Source organism: Mixophyes fleayi, chromosome 2 (assembly GCF_038048845.1).
Source record: "Mixophyes fleayi isolate aMixFle1 chromosome 2, aMixFle1.hap1, whole genome shotgun sequence".
Taxonomy (NCBI): domain Eukaryota; kingdom Metazoa; phylum Chordata; class Amphibia; order Anura; family Limnodynastidae; genus Mixophyes; species Mixophyes fleayi.
Window position 1 is genome coordinate 136,678,514 of NC_134403.1, and position 24,186 is coordinate 136,702,699.

At 39.3% G+C, this 24,186-nt stretch overlaps 1 protein-coding gene across 1 annotated transcript in view; it reads right to left on the bottom strand.

Moving 5' to 3' along the window:
* Positions 1 to 22,082, bottom strand: part of TUBGCP3 (tubulin gamma complex component 3) — a 90,855-nt gene extending 68,773 nt beyond the window's left edge. Inside the window, exons 1-3 of the mRNA XM_075200022.1 lie at positions 21,853 to 22,082; positions 13,080 to 13,187; positions 4,093 to 4,160 (exon numbers count right to left, since the gene is read on the bottom strand). Coding sequence (XP_075056123.1) covers positions 4,093 to 4,160; positions 13,080 to 13,187; positions 21,853 to 21,928 — 252 coding nt within the window. The 5' untranslated portion in view covers positions 21,929 to 22,082. The remainder of the gene's footprint in view (positions 1 to 4,092; positions 4,161 to 13,079; positions 13,188 to 21,852) is intronic.
* Between the last annotated feature and the right edge of the window lie 2,104 nt (positions 22,083 to 24,186).

Below are 24,186 nucleotides of genomic sequence, written 5' to 3' on the forward strand. Positions count from 1 at the left end.
ATCATCATCACCATTTCATTACCATTTATTTATATAGCGCCACTGATTCCGCAGCGCTGTACAGAGAACTCATTCACATCAGTCCCTGCCCCATTGGAGTTTACAATCTAAATTCCCTAACATACACACACACACACACAGAGAGAGAGAGACTAGGGTCAATTTTGATAGCAGCCAATTAACCTACTAGTATGTTTTTTGGAGTGTGGGAGGAAACCGGAGCACCCGGAGGAAACCCACGCAAAGACAGGGAGAACATACAAACTCCACCCAGATAAGGCCATGGTCGGGAAATTAACTCATGACCTCAGTGCTGTGAGGCAGAAGTGCTAACCACTTAGCCACCGTGCTGCTTTTAAGTTCTCCAATGCGTGACTGCTATGAAAGTGGTGAAATATCCCACAAGCTATTTACTTTAGGACCCACAAACTTCCATGCCACTCATAATTTCTGCACATGGGATACTTAAGAGGAAGCTTCTTTAAACTACCTTTTTCTCCACTACAGAGTCTCTTCTTTTATTTCTATGGATTCTTCAAATCCAGAATTTGATTTGGGATTCAGAGAACACCTAACAGTTCAATCTCTATCACCATTTCTCAAATTGAAAGGAAACCCAGATTTTACTAATATTTTAGTGCATAGAGGAATTCAATTGGCCACATTACTCTTGAAAGTAACGTGGCCTATTCACTATTATTGTTACTACAGTGATTTTTAATGCTGATTTTTGCTACTACAGTAATAGTGCTCATTATTACTGTTAGTACGATAATTTTTAATGCTGATTTCTGATCCACGAGCAGGATTCCGGGTTAAAATTACTGTATGAACGGCATTACTTGCAAGAGTAACGAGGCCAATTGATATTCCCCCTAAAAATAAAGCTAAAACTATAATACTTCAGGAATACCTGCCTAACTAAATATTTAATTTATGATTCAGATTTGGTAATTGCTAGAATTATTTTAACAGGATTAAAAATTTGGCCAAATCTTAAAAGAAAGGATTCAGTGCATCATTACATATTTCCATCCAAACCAAATACAGATTTTCTTGCAAAATGTAATATTTTTAAGTGTAACAGTCATAAATATTAGCTGTTCTGAGATCAGAATAACTGTTTCATTAATACTGCAGATACAATTTTGTACAAGGTATATAAAGGTTATAAACAAATTATTTATCAGTTGTCACTACCTATAATTAGTAGCATATTTAACCTTCAACCAGAAAACATTAGCTTTCTAAAAAGTGCAATGTGTGAAAAATTAACTCAATACATCAGTGCCATAATAAACCAAAATTACCCTAAAAATATACCTGAACTATTGAGTTTAGCCTGTAATGTTCAAAATCAAATAAAAAAAATCTATTCCTTCCAAGAGGTTTCCTATGATCAAGGATTCTAAAAGGGTTTGATGGTTTAAAATAACAGCAAAAAAAAAAAAAAAAAAAAAACCACCACTTTAATATCAGAAATGTCCTTCCTATGTCTGGAGAAAAGATTGTCCATTAGACGTACACAGCAGAAAGATACAGGCTATAAAAGTTCCACTAGAATTTCAACATAATGTCATCAAGCTGTGCATTAAGGCACTGCACCCAATCAATGAATCATTATATCTCCCCACTGGGAGCAAAACACACAAAGTAAAGTCCTTTGACCATTTAAAGGCCAAAATTACATTTATAACGCAGTCACTAATATGTTCCAACAATGCCATGTCAGCTAAACCAAAATATTGCAACACAATACTATATTTAAATAGGGACCTCTGCAACAGTTCTAGATATCTAAATAGTGTCTGTGCATAATCATGTCTATGTCAATGTTGAAGAATATGCATTTATACCAAATGAGAAAGAGAGGAGAGCTTGATTTGGCATTGTTGTTATATGGACTGTATAAGAATCTGAATAATGTTTAATAAAACATCTGAGATTCCAAGTGCTGAAGACTTTTTGGTACCATTAATTTGTGAAACACACGCTTAACCTAGCATTCAACATTGAGCTTTAAATGTTCTAACTAACGGTTCATATACAGAAGCTTAAGAAAAAGAAAAATCAAAAATCAAATAAAATCTAAGTGAAAGAAATACGTGCCTACTCCAGTGGCCCTAAAATAAAAATGGATATCTCCGGTGAGAGGGGGCATAGAGGGGATGGGAGAAGGCCAAACAGGCCTTATAAGTGCCTAACTCCGCACAGCACCCTCTATACCCCATGGTGAGCTTTGTCCCCCAACTGTTTGTGCAAGAGAAAGGACGATTTTTATACTTACGATAAATCCTTTTCTCAGAGTCCATCTGGGGGACACTGCTAACAATGGTTGTATGAGGGGAGCTAGGAGTTGGCACAAAAACAGTTAATTATGTTTAACCTACAGACTCCTCCTAAAGCCCCAAGGAAGGGAGGACAAACGAAAGGCAGAAGAGCAGAAGGGAGGGAATGCAGTGTCCCCCAGATGGAATCAGAAAAGGAACTATCGTAAATATGAAAGTCCTCCTCTCTCTTTCATCCAATCTGGGGGACATTGCTATCATGGGGACATTCTAAAGCAGCCCCTAAGGTTGGGACCGCTCTGAAAGATTGGCTCGCCAAACACTGCAGACAAAACTAACAAAGACGCAAAAAAAATAAACTTGTAACACTTATTAAAGGTACGGACAGAGGGATTGGTGGCCTTCCCAAATGGGTATGTGTAGAAAGGCATCCTAAGGGGCGTATTCAATTGTCAGCGTTAACGCTGCAAAACGAGAGCTCGAAAAATATTACCGTTTATACGGTAATATTGCGAGCGAAAAGCGTTAATACGGTAGTTTACTCGCGGAATTTCAGCCTGCCGCTCAGGGGGCGGCGAGCTGAAATTCCGCGAGTAATTACCGTATTAACGGTAAGAATTTTCGAGCGCTCGTTTGTTAGCGTTAACGCTAACAATTGAATACGCTCCTAAAAGTCGATGAATGTCAGAAACTCCAGTGGTTCTAATCCACTGCTCGGATGTACAAATTCTGCATGGAATGCATCAGGTGGTGTAGATTTAGAGCCTTGATGTTCAGAATTGGACGGAAGGACCCATCTGGCTTGGGGACTAGGAAGAGGTTGGAGAAGAACCCCTTGTCTCTCTGCCCCTCCGGGAAAATGAAGAAAGAAGTCTGTTTGCAGTCTGTCGAATTTACAGCTTGTCTTAGGTTTCTGCTACTCGTGCAGCTGCTGCTTTTCCGACTCTTTTTGGGAAATACCACTGACCGTCATAACTGTAGGGATGGCCTCTCTGTAAGCCATCACACAGCAACTTAAGTCTGGAGAAATGGCGTGCTTGTCTGTCATTAGCAAGTCGCCTGTCTCATCCTCACTTCACGGGCTGATGCGCTGGCTGGCTTCTATTCGTTAAGCTGCAGCACCAGTTTGCCACCTTCCTCCTCTCCTTATGCGGTCCAGGTCATCCCCCCCCCTTAGCCCCCCCCCATCAATAGTGGGGGACTTGGAACCGTTCAACATGGTGGCCTCATCGGCAGGATCACGGCAGTCTCTGCTCTCAAGCAGTGCCGGCCACTGTCTCCAAGTATCTGTGACAGCAGCAGTCAATACAGACCGCTATCACCCCTTGTAGTGTCAGAACCGTCTGTGCACTGGTACAAAGGTTTGTGTTTTCTTCCCAGCCCCAGTAAGTAACAGCAGTGTCTCTTGTCACTGTTTCTTGAACCCGTTTTAAAACAAAAATAAAAAAAAAAAAAAGTAAAGAAAACATTTCAATTTTCTAATAAATTGCTGGATACAGTAAGCCCAACTCTTTGGGCACTCAAATTACACTGAGGATGGCAGGGGGCAGGGGGTTGCAGAGGGGAAGAGTCTATCTGCAGGTCAAACAAACAATGAACTGTTTGATTGCCAATTCCTAGCACTCCCCTTTTACAAATATCTCTTAAGGTAAAAAATATTACACAAGTAATAGATTAGATTTAGATAGCTGTTGAGTACATGCAAGCATTATAGCTAGAAGATAACCAAAATTACATATTTCCCCAAGTAATCCATGTAAATAATAATGAGAACATTTGGTCCAACGAGTGTCCAATGACATACTTGCGACTGCAGCTTCCTGTGAAGCTCTGAAAACAGAGCACCATCTGCGTCTCTTCTTTGTCTCACAACTGCAAGAGAAAAATGGATAACTTTTTCAGTGCACAGCATGTTAAATCCGCCAATTCTGAAAGTTAAGCAAAATATATTGAACATTTGTTGCTTATAAACATCCTAAACAAATTCCAGCAACCAGGAAGAAAATGAGCTTCGATCACCATTCACTACTTGTGCCTAATATCACTGGAGCAAGTATATCTGGATGCCTGGATGAATAACAAAGTACCCCTGCATGTGGAGCTGTGACGATACAACTTTTCACTAAACTACAGCTGTTACCTGCAGGGACACCCAAAATCACACAGAGACTACAGAATTGTAACGGAGGATTGAAGCAGAAGTATTGGCAATGTGGAATATAAACGCTCCGAAAAAAAATATGAATCAATTTGTCCTCTTCTATGTTTGGACATCGGTCAGACCAACATTTAGAAGGGATAAAACCTGTGAGAAAAATATCCTGTGTTTTTGGAGTTTGGTTTTATATTTTAGACCTAACACCAGTAAAAAAAGGAATGGTCAAAAGCTAAAAATACCATGTTAAAAATTTCACAGGTCTAACAGTGTGCAACAAAAACATGGTATATATCCTAATAGATTATTATAAACCTAGCCAAGGTACAACAGTGCTGCCAAATCGAGGCTCTACATTGGATAACCTTGCAGCACCGGCATACACTTTCTGTGGGCTGAATTTAAATAAAAATACACGCCATACACATATGGTAGTAGGGCACTGACTAGAAGCAAGTGTTTTGGAGGTGGCAATGGGGTTAAAGTATAGAACAGGTCATAAGAGTTTATGGGGGAGGTTTCTCAAAGAAAAGTAAAGTAATGTAATATCAAAATACAATCAATAATACCAGACAAAAAAGGGGCAAAAATTCCAATTAAAACATATTAAGAGAAACAATTGTACAAAATTCAGTTAAAAAAAACAAAACACAGTGAAACAACCTGTGAGCACCAGGTGAAGACAATCTTCAGCCTGTTATATCCAGAATCTGCATTTCTCTTTTCTCTACCTGGACAATGTAACATGTTAAGCATTTATTGCTCCACTTAATTTATTTCCTTTATTACCTGGCCACAATCCTCTAACTTTTTATTACTGTTCTTCCATGGAATTATTCTACAAATTCCCATGATGGCCTGGAAGCAAACAATGAGGTGTGGTTGAACTACTCCTTTCCCTCCCTGCACATTAACAGTTCTACCAACTATTGCATCACTTATGTTTCTACTTGTACATACTATTTGGGTTTTCAACCCCTATTCTCTGTGTGTTGCTGCAATTTACTGTCCCCTTGGACCAAAACAACAATTCTTTGGACATTTCTCTACATGGCTCCCTTACTTCTCATCCTGACATCCACACCATCATGGGCAGCTTCAAAATGCCTATTGATTATCCACATTCTTCTTGTGCATCCAAATTACTCTCTGTAAGCTCCTCTCTTAGCCTCTCAATTGACTGGAGAAAGCAAGATCATAGCAGAGTAGAAGAGTCAGACACACAGTTTTCTTTCCCCTCTCTCTGACCATCAACTGCAAGGGATCCTCCACAACCTTAAACTCTTTGCAGTCTAACACTACTAAGTATCAACATGCCTGCAGAAAGATCTACTCTTAATCAAACCTTAGCAAGAGCCCTTGATCAAATGTCTCCAGCTACGCTTCCATCTCTGCATCAAACACAATCACAGCTGTGACACAAACAATGAAACTATCCCACAGAGCAGATCACTGGAGGAAGTCTCGCACATCTCATGGCTTCCTCAAATATACTGCCATCTCCCATTCCTATCAAAAAGCTCTGGATACTGCAAAACATATTTTCATTCACACATCTCTGCTCAGATTTCTAATCCCAAACGCCACTTTAATACACCTAAATCTCTCCTAAACCCTTCTACCCCAAACCATCCCTGCCCTAAATCTTACTTTCTACTTCAAGTACAAAATTGACAAATTTCAACATGACATTGTACCCTCTTCCCCAAGCAACAACCTAAACTAAACCTTCAATTCTTTTCCTGTATCCTGTGACACCTTTCTCTTCATTTCATCTCACAAATGAAAACGTATCTACTCTCTTCTTCTCTGCTGACTAACTGTCCACTTGACCCTATTCGTTTATGAATCAGTCATCTGCTGTGCTCCCTTGCTTAACCTGTAGCATCTCTGCACTGATTTCTTTCTCATTATTTAAACACAGTGGTGGACCACAGCCATCCAACTCACTTGTCATGTGACCTCCTATGCACAATGCAGGAAGGACACACTGTCACATACAAATCAATCAGGGAAGTAGGAGGAGAGAGAATTCAGCATGCGCTCCACAGGCTGTGGGTAGTATAACAGATAGGTAAGAAGCATGTGGTAAAATTTGAGGGGTTCTGATAGAATGTGGGAAGGCATGTGGGGTGATCTTGTGGCATGGGATTCTGATGGGTATGTAAGGGGCATTAGGAAACATTATGGCATGTAATGGGCATGTGGGGAGACCTGATGCCCATTTGGTTAGGTTTGACGGCATGTGGGGAGATCTGACGGGTATGTAAAGGGCATGTGAAAAGGTCTGAGGGGCATGATCACCATTTGTTACTTTTTTTTTTTTATCCCCACTTCAACAGTTCCCTCCACAGCATTTGTGGATGCATTAGCAGCTTGAGTTACTGTGAAGAGACTATAAAGTTTTGAACGCCTTTTGTTTGGATACAGCAGCAAGGTAAAAGGTGTGAAGTGCAGAGCTATGCTGATTTGGTGATTATTTTAGTAGTGTTGGATATTTTCTTTTTTGCTTATTGTAAATTGTTATATGTTCAATGTATGTGTACACTCACCTCTTTGCAGTATCTAGAGATATTTTTAGGCTCTTAGTCTCTGACTAGTTGGCTCTGGTTCAAGCATGAGATAATTGCTCCTATTCTGATACAAGATATTTTTGGTTAGAATTTGTTTTTAAGCTACCATCCCAACTCCCATGCCCCTCCAAACTTCTTGAGAGGCTCGCCTACACTTGCCTCAAACACGTGTTCATTCTCACACAACCTATTGAACCCTCTTCGGTCAGGCTATTGTTCCTAACACTCCACAGAGACTGCCCTGACTAAGTTGATAAATGGTTTCATCACTGCTAAACCTAAAGGCCATTACATTACAAGTTTCCTGGACCTCTCCACTTCATTTGGCAATACTGACCACTCTTCTCATACAAACACTCCATTCCCTTGATCTTCAAGACACTGTCCTATCCTAGTTGTCATCCTACTTATCAAACTGCTCTTTCAGTGTTCGCTTCTCTGGATCTTCCTCTCCGCTTTCTCTATCTGTTGGAGTACCACATGGCTCGGCGCTAAGCCCTCCACTATTCTCTATGTACACCACTTCTCCTGGAAAACTAATAATTTCATTTGGATTTCATTATCAGAACTATGTGGATGATATGCAAATCTAGCTATCATCTTCCGATTTCTCACTATCTGTGTTGGCCCGCACTGTGAAGTGTGTCTCTGCAATTTCACCTTGAATTACCTTAAAATCCATCTTGCACAACAGAGTTAACAATATCCCCACCAGTCAAGAGACGCTTCATCCTCAATATCTCTATCTATGGATAACACAAAAATAAACCCTATTCCTCAAGCACACTGCCTAGATGTCAGCCTTCACATACATCTAAAGAAATATTTCCAGAAAACGCACCTCTCTCAGACAAGACACCGCAAAAACTTTAATTCATGTACTCATTATCTACCGCATTGACTATAATACCCAGCTTACAGGTCTTCCCCAAACCAGACTCTTACCCTTATAATTTATTTTTAATGTCGCAGTTAGACTAATTTTCCTTGCAAAATGTTTTTCTACTGCTCCAGTCTGTCAGTCCCTACACTGGTTGCCTGTACTCTACCAATGAAATATAAAATACTTCTATTAAACATATAACACCATAAACAAAACTGAACCAGCTTACATCTCTTCCTTTGTGTCTCAAAATATCTCCCAGTTCAACCCTTTTGCTCTGCCCACGATTTTCACCTTTCATCTACATTCATTATCTGCTTTCAATTCGGATTACAAGAATTTTTACGGGGTAGAACCCACTCTGTGAAATGCCTCCGCTGCACAACAAGAATGTCTCCTTACGTTTGAGAACTCCCTGAAAACTCATTTCATTAGGCAAGCTTACCAAATTCTTGAGCTGCCTTCTAGACATCCCTAGACTATTCTACTAGATTAACACCACACTACACAGTTCACAAAAGCTTAAATTTGTTCTATATTCAAAAACCCTCTGACCACCTAACTGGACCAAATAACCCCATTTATCATTTTTTGCCCCAGTGCTATCTGGCCAATCCAATATATAATAAGTGCACTTAACCTGATGTTATGCTGGCGTTATACAGACATTAATGTCTGTAGACAGTTTATTGTAATTTAATCAAATATTTTAACATATTCATTTTGACATATAATTTAATATTTTCATTTTGCTTTATTTGATAATTATTAGAGCAGCCCACAAAAGCCTCTCTTTTTTTAAGTACAAAACGTATTACTATTCTCTGAACAAAGGTTGTAAGGATGCAAAACCATATCAGACATAATGTAGAATACATATTCTAGAATACACAAATGTTCCATTTAAAAGGGTCCTCCACCTCATTTGCATCATTATACCAATGTTTATAGAATATATTAATTTACTATTCAAGACTTAACTAGGAATGTTTTTCTGCTTCCCCGGGCACACCAACACCTATGCCATACTAGCACACCTTTTCTATACCTTACAACCTGATCAACACTATTATGATCAGTCATAGTATATGGAGGTTAATGGTATAAGGCAGCGATCGGCAACCCCCGGCACGCGTGCCAGACGTGGCACGCTGACCACTTTTGTCTGGCATGCACAGAAGCTCTGTTTCGGCCATCACCGGCTGCTTTGCTGAAGCTGCTTCATTACCCATACTTATGCCACAGTGAAGCTGCTTCAGTAATGAAGCAGCTTCAGCAAAGCAGCCGGTGATGGCCGAAACGGAGCTTCTGCGCATGCGTAAAAGCTCTGTTTCGGCCATCACCGGCTGTTTTATTGAAGCAGCTCCCTGGTTTCTGGAGAAAGACGAGTCTACAAAGGTAAGTAAGGGCAGCAAATTGAGGGGCACATATACTTGGCATACTTTGTATTTGTGGGGGCAACTGAGGCATGCTATGCGTTTCTGGGGGGCAACTGTGGCATGCTATGCGTTTCTGGGGGGCAACTGTGGCATGCTATGCGTTTCTGGGGGGCAACTGTGGCATGCTATGCGTTTCTGGGGGGCAACTGTGGCATACTATGCGTTTCTGGGGGGCAACTGTGGCATACTATGCGTTTCTGGGGGGCAACTGTGGCATACTATGCGTTTCTGGGGGCAACTGTGGACTGTGGAAAGTATGAATTGTGGGCACAACTATGAGGCATAAGATGAATTGGGGACACAATTATGAGGTATGATGTGAACTGGGGCACTACTGTGCGGCATAACTTTTTTTGCTGGTCCCTTACTGTTAATATGATATTAGCCTCATAAAATGAGACATCTATCTAATATAGAAATGCTTAGTGGCTATAGTGAACACACATTAAAAAGGGCGCTTGCGTCGGGAAGTAACGATCTTCCCCTGAGGAGGCCTGGGCTAGGCCCAAATGCATGACAAGAACCTTTTTAAGACCTTAAGTATCTTGATTTGACTAGAATGCATGAGTATCATGCACGGGTTAACTTGTATCTATATATATATATATATCTATCTATCTCCGAGAGGGGAGGGGGCGGCTACAAATTGCCCGGGCCTGCTTGGTGGCCCGAGTCCACACTGGAGACCTATCTTTGAAAATACATTTTTTATTTTAAAAGTACTTTTTTTTTTTTTATTGAGTGCAGGGGGGGATCGGTAGTGGCTAAATCCCCTTCAGCTCAGGTATCTTCAGACACCAGGTCATGTGACTGCAGTGGTCACATGGTACTCGGCGGGCTGATGGATATCTTCCCATGCTGTGCAGTGGAGAATAAGGTAAGGTGGTGTGCTGGAGAGGGAGCATGTGTGACTAAAGGTGCTGGGCAGAGGGGGGGCAAGTGTGATTAAAGCATGTGGGCAGAGGGGACATATGTGAGCAAAGCTGCTGAGCTAGGGGGCATGTGTGAGTAATGCATTTTTCTGTAAGAGGGTGCCCTGGTGCTTTTCACCTACTAGACACACCCCCAATGATGCACTGCCACGTCCCCAATTGTACGACCACTTGCATGGTAAAAAAAGCGGCGGCACAACATTTTTTTTTTACCATGCCTGACTATAAAGGGTGACACATGAAGTTGCTGTACTGTGGCCATGAATTTCTCTAGGCAGGTATGTGTGTATATGTGTATATGTATATGTATAGCCGGCACTCTGATAGAAAAAGGTTGCCAACCACTAGTATAAGGAAACATATTTTAAGTGTAGTTTCAATGTAACTTATGTCATAACTTGAGTTCATTACCATTCAGGGATCGCTCTCATTCTCTTGACAAACAGAAAACAATGTCCTATATTTTTCATTGAAAGCAATGATACCTCCAATTGTTCATTTTTCTTTAATTTTTCTCCCACCTTCTAACAAACCCCAATATCATACCTTCTAACTTTCCCAATTTCATCTGGACAGTCCAAATGTTAGGGCTCTGTCCCACTCAGGAACATATTTGTTCCTCGAGTGGGACGTTGGGGGAAGGGAGGAATGTAATGGGCAAACATACATGTTCGGAGTTATGCAATACTGGCAGACCTCTCTGTGAGGAGAATTCTATGGAGAGATGAAGTGGTTACGTTCAAATCCTCAATAGAACAGAATGCATAATTTTTATTGCAAACTACCACAAAAGATGCCTGGATAATTCAAAATGTGTACATATGCATCACAGAAACAGTTCCAGAAATGCGGCAATCAGCAGGAAGATATGGAGAAAGCTTACTTCGGATGTGGCTAATGAGCGAAAATGACCAGATAGATTGTGCCACGAATCTGCCACATATCTAGTAATTAACTGATCATCTTGAACAAGCTATACAGGCAAGAGGTAACACATTTTGACTGAACACAATCACCTGATGGCCTTATATACTAAAATGTTGTTCTACTTAGGTTGAAATCAGCCTGTATTGTTTTGACAGAAGTGAAAAAGTTAATGTTGATTAATTTCACAGTTTCTATGCTAACATAACCTACTTCAAAGCTATATCGGGCCCGAGTCATTAAGGAAAGCCCAAAAAAAAAAAAAAAGGAGTAAGATTGATCCTGGACAAACCATGTTACAATGCAAATTAGTTTAATATTTAATAAATAAGTTAAATACTGGCTGTTTTTTTCAATGTAGCACACAAATACTTGATAGCTTTATTTTTACACTGAAATTTAAAAATTGATCTAGGACATGCACTAACCCAAACTATAAATCTTCCCACATTTTATATTTACCTTCCCCCTCCAATGAAACATGGTTTTTCCCAGGTGAAAAGTTACTCCCTTTTTTTTTTACTTTACTTTCCTTAATAACTCAGGCCATGTCTAATGTGCTGCCTCCTTGTTACACAATGGCTTACTATTGCTCAGAGTAGGCATATTAGAAACAAGTGTAATTAATATCGGCTAAGCACTGAATTTTGCTATGGCGCCATTAGAGAGGATTTGTCATATTTTGCAACAGTGACATAAATAACATGCATATAAGGTAGTGGAGCCCTTTCTTTGTTGAACTTCTTCAGTGGCCATCTTATGTGTGTGTATGCCTGGACTGTGTGAAGTAGTTGCTCCTCATCTGCAGGATTATCTTTCACAGAGATGGGAGTCCCTCTACCTTTGATACAGCTGGCTACTATTCTTGTGTGCTGATTTTGTATCCAAAGCAAAATGAAAATATATATTATGTAACTAGCTGGTGTTGTGTGGTTTCATTCTTCTCCATAGCTTTTACTGGAGGTGCAACCTGACAATTATCTAGTCACTAGTGCAGTTCGATGTTTCTATGCAGACATGTATAGATATAAAACGGCATTTTACCACAATTCTTAACAGTCACATACTTTTAGTTAATGATTTGCTGCTTATGATAGCAGGCTTAGATCCCTGCAATATAATTTACACATTCTCATCATCTTTGTCTCTTGTGGACAACAAAAAACTCCACAGCAACATCATCTTGTAAAACTTTGAATTTTAATTTTTTTGCCGTAAAAATGAATGCTACAAGAAAAATAAATAGTGCTATATTTTTACAGCATTTATTTTTAAAGCATGATGTGTTTTTAATTCTATGTCCATCTCACGTTTTTTTTTAACTTCCTCTTTCTTTATACATTTTTTAATAGCAATATGGAAAGAAACGAGAAACACCAAACACTGTCACGTAGAAAAATAATTCAAAATAACATTAGAAATGTATTAAAATATTTATACAAACAGAAAAAAGGCTGAAAATGTCACACACACACTCTATATTGCAGTTTACATGCTTATAGCAGTGTTTATATTTAAAGTATATGCACCATCTGCGTTATAATATCAAACATAAAATCCTTTAGGAAGTGTTTAACATCAACAAAGCCATTCCAACAGGAAAAACGTGGCAAGTCTCAATCTAGCCAAGCCTAAATGGCCGCACACACTTAAATGGTAGTACAATTATTGAGGAGTTGCAGAGCTCCATTTGAGAAGGCAACCACACCATGTCACAATTGTTGTTTTTGGATTATACGGGATTTGAGATCTGGGATTTTTAGCGCCTCTTAAATATCTTCTCTTAATGCATTTTTTGTATGTAAAGTACAGGTTAAGACAGACTGTAAAACAGATATATTGCATTGTTTTAAATCTGACCCCAAAATAAATAAAAAGTACTTACATTCTTTCTTAATTTTTTCAGCAACAAGAAATTCATCTCGTTCGACAGTTGGCGCAAAATTGCTACCTATTACACGAACTGCATACTGGAACTGCTGGGCTACATCCGCTAAGAAAAATGTAAAAAAAAAAAAGTGAACAAGAGTCAAGAAAAGTTTACTAAATTATTCAGACATACTTAGAAGAACAATTTCATTAAACAATGATAAAAAAAAATAAAAAAATTCTCACCTATAATGCAAATAGAACACAATGCTTTACCTGTTGCTTAAAAAAAGTGAAATAAGACAACATGCAAGAGCCTAGTCATTCACAATTGGCTACTAAGATAGGTTAAAAAAAAATAAAAAATAAAAAATTGTCAGAACCACAGAAGAGGTGTGTGTAAAATCTTTGCAATGATCCCAACAGTTATCATCATCAACAATTTATATAGCACCAGCAAATTCCATAGCGCTTTACAATTGGGAACAAAGTAATAAAACAATACTAGGTAATACAGACAGACAGAGAGGTAAGAAGGCCCTACACGCAAGCTTACAATCTATGGGACAATGGAAGTTGGATACGTGAGGTAAAACCTAAATATTGCAGTTCGCTCCAGCCAGATTGCAAAGATAAAAAGTGATTAGTATGCTATATGAACCAGTCATACACTCACCAGTTAATGAGGGGCCAGAGGGTTGTTGCCTTGTGTGAATTGTGTAGAGGGTGGTAACAGGGTAATCTAGTGAGGTTAAGAGGGTGGTTGAGAAATATTACAAGCTTGCCTGAAGAAGAGGGTTTTCAGAACGTATGAAGGTTTGTAGACTAGAGGAAAATCTTAGCCACTGCGTGAAAAATGGATCGCATGGGCCCGAGTCTGATTTGGTGAAGAATAGCAAGGAGGGAACTACAATAGTCAATAAGGGAGATGAGTGCACGAACTAGAATTTTTCAGTGTCTCTGTGTAAAAAAGGTGCATACTCTGGAAATGTTTTTTAGATATATGTAACATGAATTAGATATAGAGTTGGAGATTGGGGAATTTATGCAAATCCCTTAATCTCTACAAAAAAATAATTACATTATTGAAGCACAACTTATAGGGTGGCACTAAATAATAACATTAACTAGTTTATGTATTGTCTGTATTTTTGAAGGATGAGAGTTGGTTTTCTTGCTCTAGCTTGCCACAGTCCACCTGCTCCCTTTCAGTGAATTATAAAATGATCAGGATGTTAATTCAGAGAGGTGGATTGTGCACTCTCTTATTTATAAAGAATATTTTTTTTCTTAAATTCACCCCGCATTAAAGTGTGGACATGCACATTTATTTAAAAATAAAACCTCAAATAACGAACAAATAAACAATGTATATCATGCACAAATAAATGTTGACAAAGCATACAAACAAATAAAAGGTGTCAAAATACACACAGAAAACAAATTATATTTCTTACATATAAATATATACATACACGTTGGCAAAGAATTTGCTTCAAATGCAATTGCAAGATACAAAACTATGTATACACAGGCAATACATAATCCAAACTTTGAACGTCTGACAATAACACAGTCAGACACCACTTTCCCAGTACGCCAAACTGAGCCCTTTCTGGTGCCTTTTTAGTACACAAAGCAGATGTGATATATTCAACAGTATACAAGGTATGTCTATTAAATAACGAGACTGTGATTCCACCTAGTAAACAAAGCAGTCAGAACCGGTTATAAATGCATACGTAGTTACCTTGAACCGTTCTGAACATGCATGACAAGCTGCAACACTCTATGACGTTCAGTCGATTGTGAGTCGCCATTTAGTTTGGTTGTGTTTTCTGTAGAGTGCCGAAAAAATGCTAAGTTTGAAAGTTGAACAACGTGTCAATTTTAAATTCTTAGTAAAATTGCACAAAACACCAACAGAATGTTTTCAAATGCTTACTACGGCCTATGGGAATGACTGCCTGTCTCGTGCGCGTGTGTTTGAGTGGCACAAAAGATTTAGCGAGGGACATGAGAATGTCGAAGATGAACACCCTGGGCGACCTTGCACTTCAAGAACCAAAGAAAATGTAGAAAAAAAAAAAAAAGAGTCAGATTGTTCGAAAAGACCACCGAGTCAGTGTTCGAATGAATCTGTGAACATTGACAAAGACACCGTATGGAAAATTTTGAGTGAAGCTCTTCACATGACGAAAGTTTGTGCAAAGATGGTCCCAAGGGTTCTCACACCAGAGCAAAAAACATTGCAAGGAATGTTGTGTTGACATTCTGCAGCAACTTAACACAGATCCAATCCTGTTTCATAAAGTAATCACTTGTGATGAAACCTGGATCTTCCAATACGATCCTGAAACCAAAAGACAGTCAATGCACTGGAAAACACCGTCATCACCAAGAATGAAAAAGCTTGTCAAAGTAAGTCAAAATTCAAAGCAACGCTCATTGTTTTTTTCAATATCAAGGGTGTAATTTTGGAAGAATGGGTTCCAGAAGGCACAACGGTGAATCAGCATTATTATAAGGAAGTTTTGCAAAAGCTGAGAGAAAGACTCAGAAAGAAACGGCCGCAACTGTGGAAAAATGGTTTCTTTCTTCACCAGGACAATGCGCCTGCTCACACAGCTCTCTCTGTGAAGCAGTTTTTGACAGACTAGCACATTACTACACTTAAACATCCTCCATTTTCGCCCGATTTAGCACCTTGCGATTTTTATCTTTTCACAAAAGTTATATCAGTGCTTTAAGGGACACATTTTGAGTCAGTTTATGTTGTAAAGAAGAAAACGGCAGATATGTTGAAACAAGTGACAGAAATTGATTTGCTCCATGTCTTCGGCCAGTGGAAAACAAGACTACAGCGATATATTAGTGCAAATGGGGAGTATATTGAAGGGTACAAATATTTAATTTCTAATACCAATAATTAAAGGTGAGTTATTTAACAGACATACCTCGTATAAAGGAGAAATAGTCATGATGGCTAGTATACAGACAGAGGACTTCCTGGTCATCAGAATACAAAGCAGGACTTTATTCTGGTGCCAGTTATACAATGCTGAGCCTTTTCAGTGCCAGGTATACAAACACTGAGGCATATCTAATACCAAGTATAATGTGCTGAACCATATCTGGTACTAACTGTAGAAAAATCAAATAAATGAACTTTCGCTGTTCAGAGTGGGTATGAAACTGATCACTGTCAATCTGCTGTCAGTCAGCAATAGGCTGAATATGGCTACAAGACATGACACGGATTGTTTTTTCACGATTAGGTGAGAGGCTTGGTGCTGGACACCCTACTAGAGGCCAATTCTTGCTAGCATAGCAACCTGGCTCTTAAGATTTAGAAAACACTGTTAAAAGTATTTCCTAGCATTTCAACTCTCTTACAAAAGAAAAATCATTTTAGAAAACTACAAGTACGGGGCACAGTGGTAGAACCCGGCGCACCTACTGACAGCCCAGTTGTTTATAAATGACCAATGACGCGACGTGAAACCCCCTGCCAAAATTATATATATATATATATATATATATATATATATATATATATATATATATATATATATATATATATATATATATATATATATACATACATACATACATACACATACAGACATCAATCGGCAAAGGGTTAAACTTAACTTTCCAATTACTAAAACAGAATAGTTTTAATGAATCTACTGATCTGCCACGATGGTCCATCTTTTTAAAGTGTCTTTTGTTGAAAGACATTCCACTTTATAGCAAGGCCAGTTAGTTACAAGTGCATGGATAGAGTGCCACAAAACAGTTCCTATAGTTTGATGAAGTCACAAAGACTTCCTAGAAGCAAAGTGAGCATGGGCCTCACTGGTCTTACTAGACCAAAAGATGATGATTAATATAAAAATTTGCCGAGTACGTGGCTAACCGCATTACTATTTGTTCAGTTAACAATGTAATCTGTAGGCAAGAGGCCCACTTGAGGGGAAATACACTTTGTAAAAAGGTAAAGGAAAACTTACATGCAGACTTAAAACTTACAAGTCAGCAACCTACTTATTTACAGAAAGCACTTCTATAGTTACACATGCAGATGCAACTAAATTGAACTGCAGATTTCCACTCATGCTAAACGTACTGCAGAAGCAGAACAGAGACCATCAACAGTTGATGATGAAATTGCCATAGCAAAAGATAACCTTTGCATGCAGAGAACAAGCTAGAAAATCCAGGAAACAGAAATAGGAGAAATAAATTTGAAAATGGCCTTACTGAATCAAAACAATAAACCTTATGAACTATTTTTCCTTTGGTTACCTATAGAATTAGGACTAATCCCTGGCACAGAACTATTTCACTGAATAGTACCAGAGAAGCATAATAATCGATAAAGAAAAACGAATGGAAGCTTACTTCACAAATCATCATCGAGACAAGCTTAAATTATTCTAAAATTGTTCTCAATCAGTGGTGATTTAACAAACTGAATATTCCTGCATTTGCAGAGAATTTTAAGTCAAAGCAGTAAAGTTAGCCTTCCAACACCAAGCCAATATGAGAGTCGTGTACAGTGGAAAACAAGCCCTTTTTCATACTGTTGCCTCAGTTCGCTATGCTTTTCGTTATGCTTTTTGTTATTTTGTATGAGATATCACTGTAATAAAATCCTTGTAGTTAAAGGGTATCACACTAGATCCGTTCTTTTTTCTCTTATATCCATAAATGGAATATGTCTCTCTGAGAGAAAGATCCTGATTATCTCAATGGAGGATTCCAAAGAACTTTAAACCCAGGCCTGTTTTTTCTTCTTATCTTGTAAGTGCAATCATATACAGAGTTTGGGTGAAGACACCATAAGATATCTATAATTAAGGCACATATATACTCTGTATTTGGTGAGTGGATTCACATAAGAAGAAAGGATTGAAGTTCATCTCACATTCACTATACAACGTTATTTATTGTTACTGTATTACACTATGTTTTGTTTTTATATATTTTTTATGTCATGACATCACTTATTGGAGGAAGGATCTGAATGAAGTGACCCTTACACTCATCTCCAAAATTTAAGTATTTTTCCATTATTTTATCACCTATATATACTGATAAGATCAAATTGGTTTTTGTACCTACTTACCTATGTGATTACAGCCAACAGCGCTGGAACAATCCTATATTTATTTTATTTATTGCATTCAACATTGGGAATATTGTGTGATTCCTATAGGTGTGTTTAGCAGCAGTGGGGTATTGGCGCAATCCACCTCTTCTTACTAGTACCGTGACATACTTCCCCAGCTTTCTGGCGTGGCTGTAGGAGTCCGCAGGAAAAAACAGCTGCACAAAGCAGCCCCAGGTTTTGGTGAATGGTGACCTGGGTATAAACTTCATATAGCTCTGTTATCTAAGTGGCATAAACATAATGTGTTATGATACAGCTGGAAATAATTATCTTTTACCGACAATTAAAATACCACTCACATTTACATCTGACTGGGCATTGTGGAATATTCATAGGTAAATAATGAACCAAAAGCTGACTGTAGGTAACAAGCAAGAGCAGCTTATGGTGGCAGCTACTTCTTTTTCAATGGATTTACTAGGCTAATCATAACTGGGAACAGTCATCAAAAGTTTGTTCAATTTGTTCCACATGAAATAGATAAAACAAAGAGTAAGAAAGAAAAAAACTGACCAGCAAATTCTTACACACATGGTTACCCTATATTACATGTGAACACAAAGAAATGCTTAACTAGTAAAGCTCACTTTCTAGTACACTACAGAACTACTAGATGGTATAACACTGTTTTAAGGTTCATATATACTTGCATTTACATGTATTAGTATTATCTATATATTGATGTAAACATAGAATAATTCCTTTAGAGCTAATAGAGTATTGAGGCAGCGTCTTTGGAGTAACAGTTTATTAATGGTTTCCATACATGTGATGGTCAAGCCCGACAGATCACATAAATACATTATTACTCACCAAAATTTGTAATACATGCTCTGTACTCCAAATGCTTATTAACTATTATGGAAACTTCTAAAATAAAATCTGCATTAGGTTTTGTACAGGTGATATTCTTAAGGATGAAATACCTTCATCCAACTGCTTAACAAAATAATTAAAATGAGGTGTTTGTACAACCACTCAAATTTGTAAACCTACCACCCATTTTTATTTCTTGTGAAATGTATAATATTCATGGTGTTAAGGAGTCTGTCCACCTAGTAACTTCCACATTGCAATACAATACAAGGCAATATGGATCAGACATTATTACAATACTACTTGTACTTTGAACAGTGGTGACATTGGATACACAATTCTGCATTATTTATTAACAGTGTGCTAATGTGCCAAAAATAAACTATTATACCTTTGTATTACGGGTGGCATTTATAGTACACAAAATACGATTTAAAACCAATATGGAATTGTTTATATTTTTCCATAGGCTTCTTAATGATGTTGATATTAATGATATATGATAAGAAAAAAAAGTACTAAACGTAAGTCACACTAGATATATGATTATTAAATCTAATAGTAGAAGGATATTCTACACCAATTCAATTAAGGTGGATAGAAATAATAAATGGACATAACACATAAAAACGAAATGTTTTATTAATATACCTTAAAAATAATCATTAAAAAGCAAAATATTAAAATACCGGAGTCTGGTTCAGGCTAATTTGGAATCTGGAAGCAGCACCTAGTAGAATCCATTTCACTTCATATATTAAAACTTATATTTGACACCGTCCATGTATATCCTAGAATATGTAATACAATAATTAAAATTTCTCGTGCGGGAGATAATTCAAAACACTTATATTAATGATATATAGTCTGCCAATTATTATGCAATTAGCATGGAAGTATTAGGATAATTAATTACAGGGTTTGGGGAAAGCAGTGCAGGTCTGAAACAGCAAGGGAAGATTTTTAGTTATTTTTTATTTTGTCCAGACATTATTGGGAGGCAGTACAAGAGATTGCCCTGCAATTTAAAGTTTTTGTTAAGAGTTAGATTGTAGGTAAAGAAATGCAGCGACAGCTCTGTGGACTGATGAGAAGACTGGACACGCTGTCATGCAGTGACAGCTCTGTGGACTGATGAGAAGACTGGACACGCTGCCATGCAGTGACAGCTCTGTGGACTGATGAGAAGACTGCACACGCTGTCATGCAGTGACAGCTCTGTGGACTGTTGGATAGACTGCACACGCAATCATGCAGTGACAGCTCTGTGGACTGATGAGAAGACTGCACACGCTGCCATGCAGTCACAGCTCTGTGGACTGATGAGAAGACTGCACACGCTGTCATGCAGTCACAGCTCTGTGGACTGATGAGAAGACTGCACACGCTGTCATGCAGTCACAGCTCTGTGGACTGATGAGAAGACTGCACACGCTGTCATGCAGTCACAGCTCTGTGGACTGATGAGAAGACTGCACACGCTGTCATGCAGTCACAGCTCTGTGGACTGATGAGAAGACTGCACACGCTGTCATGCAGTCACAGCTCTGTGGACTGATGAGAAGACTGCACACGCTGTCATGCAGTCACAGCTCTGTGGACTGATGAGAAGACTGCACACGCTGTCATGCAGTCACAGCTCTGGACTGATGAGAAGACTGCACACGCTGTCATGCAGTCACAGCTCTGTGGACTGATGAGAAGACTGCACACGCTGTCATGCAGTCACAGCTCTGTGGACTGATGAGAAGACTGCACACGCTGTCATGCAGTCACAGCTCTGTGGACTGATGAGAAGACTGCACACGCTGTCATGCAGTCACAGCTCTGTGGACTGATGAGAAGACTGCACACGCTGTCATGCAGTCACAGCTCTGTGGACTGATGAGAAGACTGCACACGCTGTCATGCAGTCACAGCTCTGTGGACTGATGAGAAGACTGCACACGCTGTCATGCAGTCACAGCTCTGGACTGATGAGAAGACTGCACACGCAATCATGCAGTGACAGCTCTGTGGACTGTTGGATAGACTGCACACGCAATCATGCAGTGACAGCTCTGTGGACTGTTGGATAGACTGCACACGCAATCATGCAGTGACAGCTCTGTGGACTGATGAGAAGACTACACATGCTGTCATTCAGTAACAGCTCTGTGTACCGATGGTAAGAATGTACATATTATAAAGCAGGTCTGCTTTGATTTAGTCATAAAAAGTGCCAGTAATGCAGTGATGTGCTTGTGGTCATGACACAATGATTAACATTTATGGTTCAATGGGTAGCTGTGCAGTAAAGTTGGTATTACCATAGAAACAATATAAATAGTCATTTTTCGAGCACAGTCTAGAAAAAGAAAACAAGCATCTGTCTGGTAGCTATGGGCAACAGAACCTTTTCTGCACAGTTACCTGTGGAAGTTTCCTTAATAATGAGAAGAATGTTGTACAGACTGTATACATTGTAATGCAGTGGCAACTGTTTCTAATACAATGCACGTGTATAAGGTGCATGTAATATAATGCACGTCTGTCTAGAGATCTACACTGTGAGGAGCGGATATGACTGGACGCATCTCTGTGGACCGTGCACTAAAAACTGTACCTAGTAAGAGGAATTAATATTTACTGGACCCCCGGGCAATATGATACAGTGACATGTTAACCCACTGATCCAAGTGCCCCGCGATGTACACAATTCCGCGTGAGGAATATCAGTTGTATGGTAAAGCCACAGAACAAGGGGGGTTGACAAGTGTAGGGAATACAGGATGAATCGTGCGGCCCGCATTACCTTCCCCCTTGCCAAGTATCCGACAGCACAGGTTCTGCAGTAAGACGTTTGGAGACTTCTGGTCCGGCGTCGCCATGCTGAAAATTTCCAGTCACTCCAATACTCCCTGAGCAGTTTTCTCTGTAAACTCGGCCGTTAACGGTCAAGGTAGCGGCGCCATTTTAACAGAACCCGCCGAAAGCGGCTGTCAGTTCCCACAATGCTCCTCTCTGTTTGTTGTTAGCTCAGGTTGTGACAGCAGCGGCGGCGCTGCACTATGAATGTCTGCCTCCCTGAGTCACACACTTTAGTTCCGGGGCTCTATACATACAACATGCTTTCCACCCCACAAGGGGAGAATACATCAAACGTCCATATGTTCCTTGTGTAACCAGCCTATATTAATATTAGAGCACCCGAATGAAGCAGACATCTTAAGCTGGGTAAACACTACAGAAATTTCAACCAACTTTTTATGCCGAGCAATTTTACATGCGACCGATGGTCCGATCGCTCGGTCCATGGACTGCATACACACTAGCCTTGTTTAGGACGATAAAGGGAAGAGCGGACGTTCCTTTAGCAACTTTTTACAGCCATGTTGTCGTGAGCAATGACTGTAATTTCGTACTCACTGTTGTGGATCGGTCAGAAGTTTATACACACTACACAGCGGAAACGAGATTGGAACGAAAATATTAAACGATGCGACCAACCAAATGAGGCGATAATCGTCCATTTGGGCAGACTTTCGACCATCGTGTCACTGCACACACTGACCCGACTTTTGAACGAGCGGTCGTATGTCGGCTGTTTGAGCCGATTATTGGATGAAAACCGTGTAGTGTGTACCCAGCTTAAGCTAGGTCTGTTTTCTAAAATAATAATAAGCTATGTTATGGTTTTATAATAGAGTAACTTATATTTAATGTATTGCATTAAGTACAATATTTATATAAAAATGGTGGATTTTATAATTAGGTTTAAAGCCTTTGTACTCAGCAATCCCCTCCATGCTTAGGAGGCTGGTTGCAAAAGCAGGGCTCTCTTCTGAGCTGCAGAACCACATTCACTATGGTTGTTATGAACACATGGCATATTAACCCTTTTAAAGCCACCTACATTCTTCAAACTTCTCTTTCTCCTTCATCCACTCTGGGGGACACTGCTACCATGGGGGTTGTATGAGGGCGCATGGAGTTAACACTTAAATAGTTAACAATTAAGTTTGCTGCTGGCTCCTCCCTGCTGCAATCCCACAGACCTCAGTTTTGTTTAAGTACCCAAGGAGTTGGGCTGCATTTAGTACTGCTTAGCAGTACTTGCTGCTTAGGTTTAGATTTTATTAGATTATTGGTATGAGTGTAGGTGAGGATGGATGTATTTAACATTTTTTTTCTAACAGGTTTCAAAATGGAGCAATGCTCTGTTTTCCTTTAAAAAGAAAAGAAGAAGAAGAATATTTATAAAAGAAAGACCGCACAGCTCAGTGTGGTGTTTATTGATCAAGAGCAGTGACAGCGCTAAGCGATTGTCACTGCACTGTCCCGACGGGTCCGGCGCTGTCACAGGCAGAGAGTGCCGCACTCCGTCCAAGGACCGGACATACTGGGAGATACCAAGTCCCCCGCTGAGGTGGAAGGGGGACTTGGATCTCATGGAGCCCTAGGAAGGATTACGAATGGGCATTGATACAGGAGCACAACGCAGTGAGGCAGTCTGGGCTGATAGAGGCTTCCTATGGGCGTTTGAACCAACAGACAGTGGGGAGTGAGTGAGAGATTCTCCGGCTGTCAGTGGTATGCTCCGAGGCGGAAGATATTCGCAGCTTTTCCTCTCATCGCAGTCGGACTTCAGAGGCACCTCAGCGATTTCTACTGCTCCTGGCTTCTCCTCACTATTCCTCCTTGTGTCAGCTAAGTACCCCATAGGGGAGATATATATATATATATATATATATATATATATATATATATAAAAAGAAAACACCAGTGCTGGGAGTGTAAAGGAGACCCCCCCTGCTGATTGGTACACTCTAAAGGCGGGAAAATTCATCTAAAGTTTACTTGGATGGACTGCTGACTGAAATAATGGAGAACCTACCTGCTGCTAGCTTCCCTTTCTTGACAATTGCACTAAGTACCCCAGTTGTTTATGATATAAGTCAGCAGAGTTTTATATAATATATAATATATATATATATATATATATATATATATATATATATATAAAAGCATATAGGGTTATAACTAGACTCTATCTGCACTTGTGATTTTATACAATATCTTCCACTTTTACATGATTATCACAGATATTTATATTATTGTTTGAGGCTATTAGCCTGAGTCAGAACTA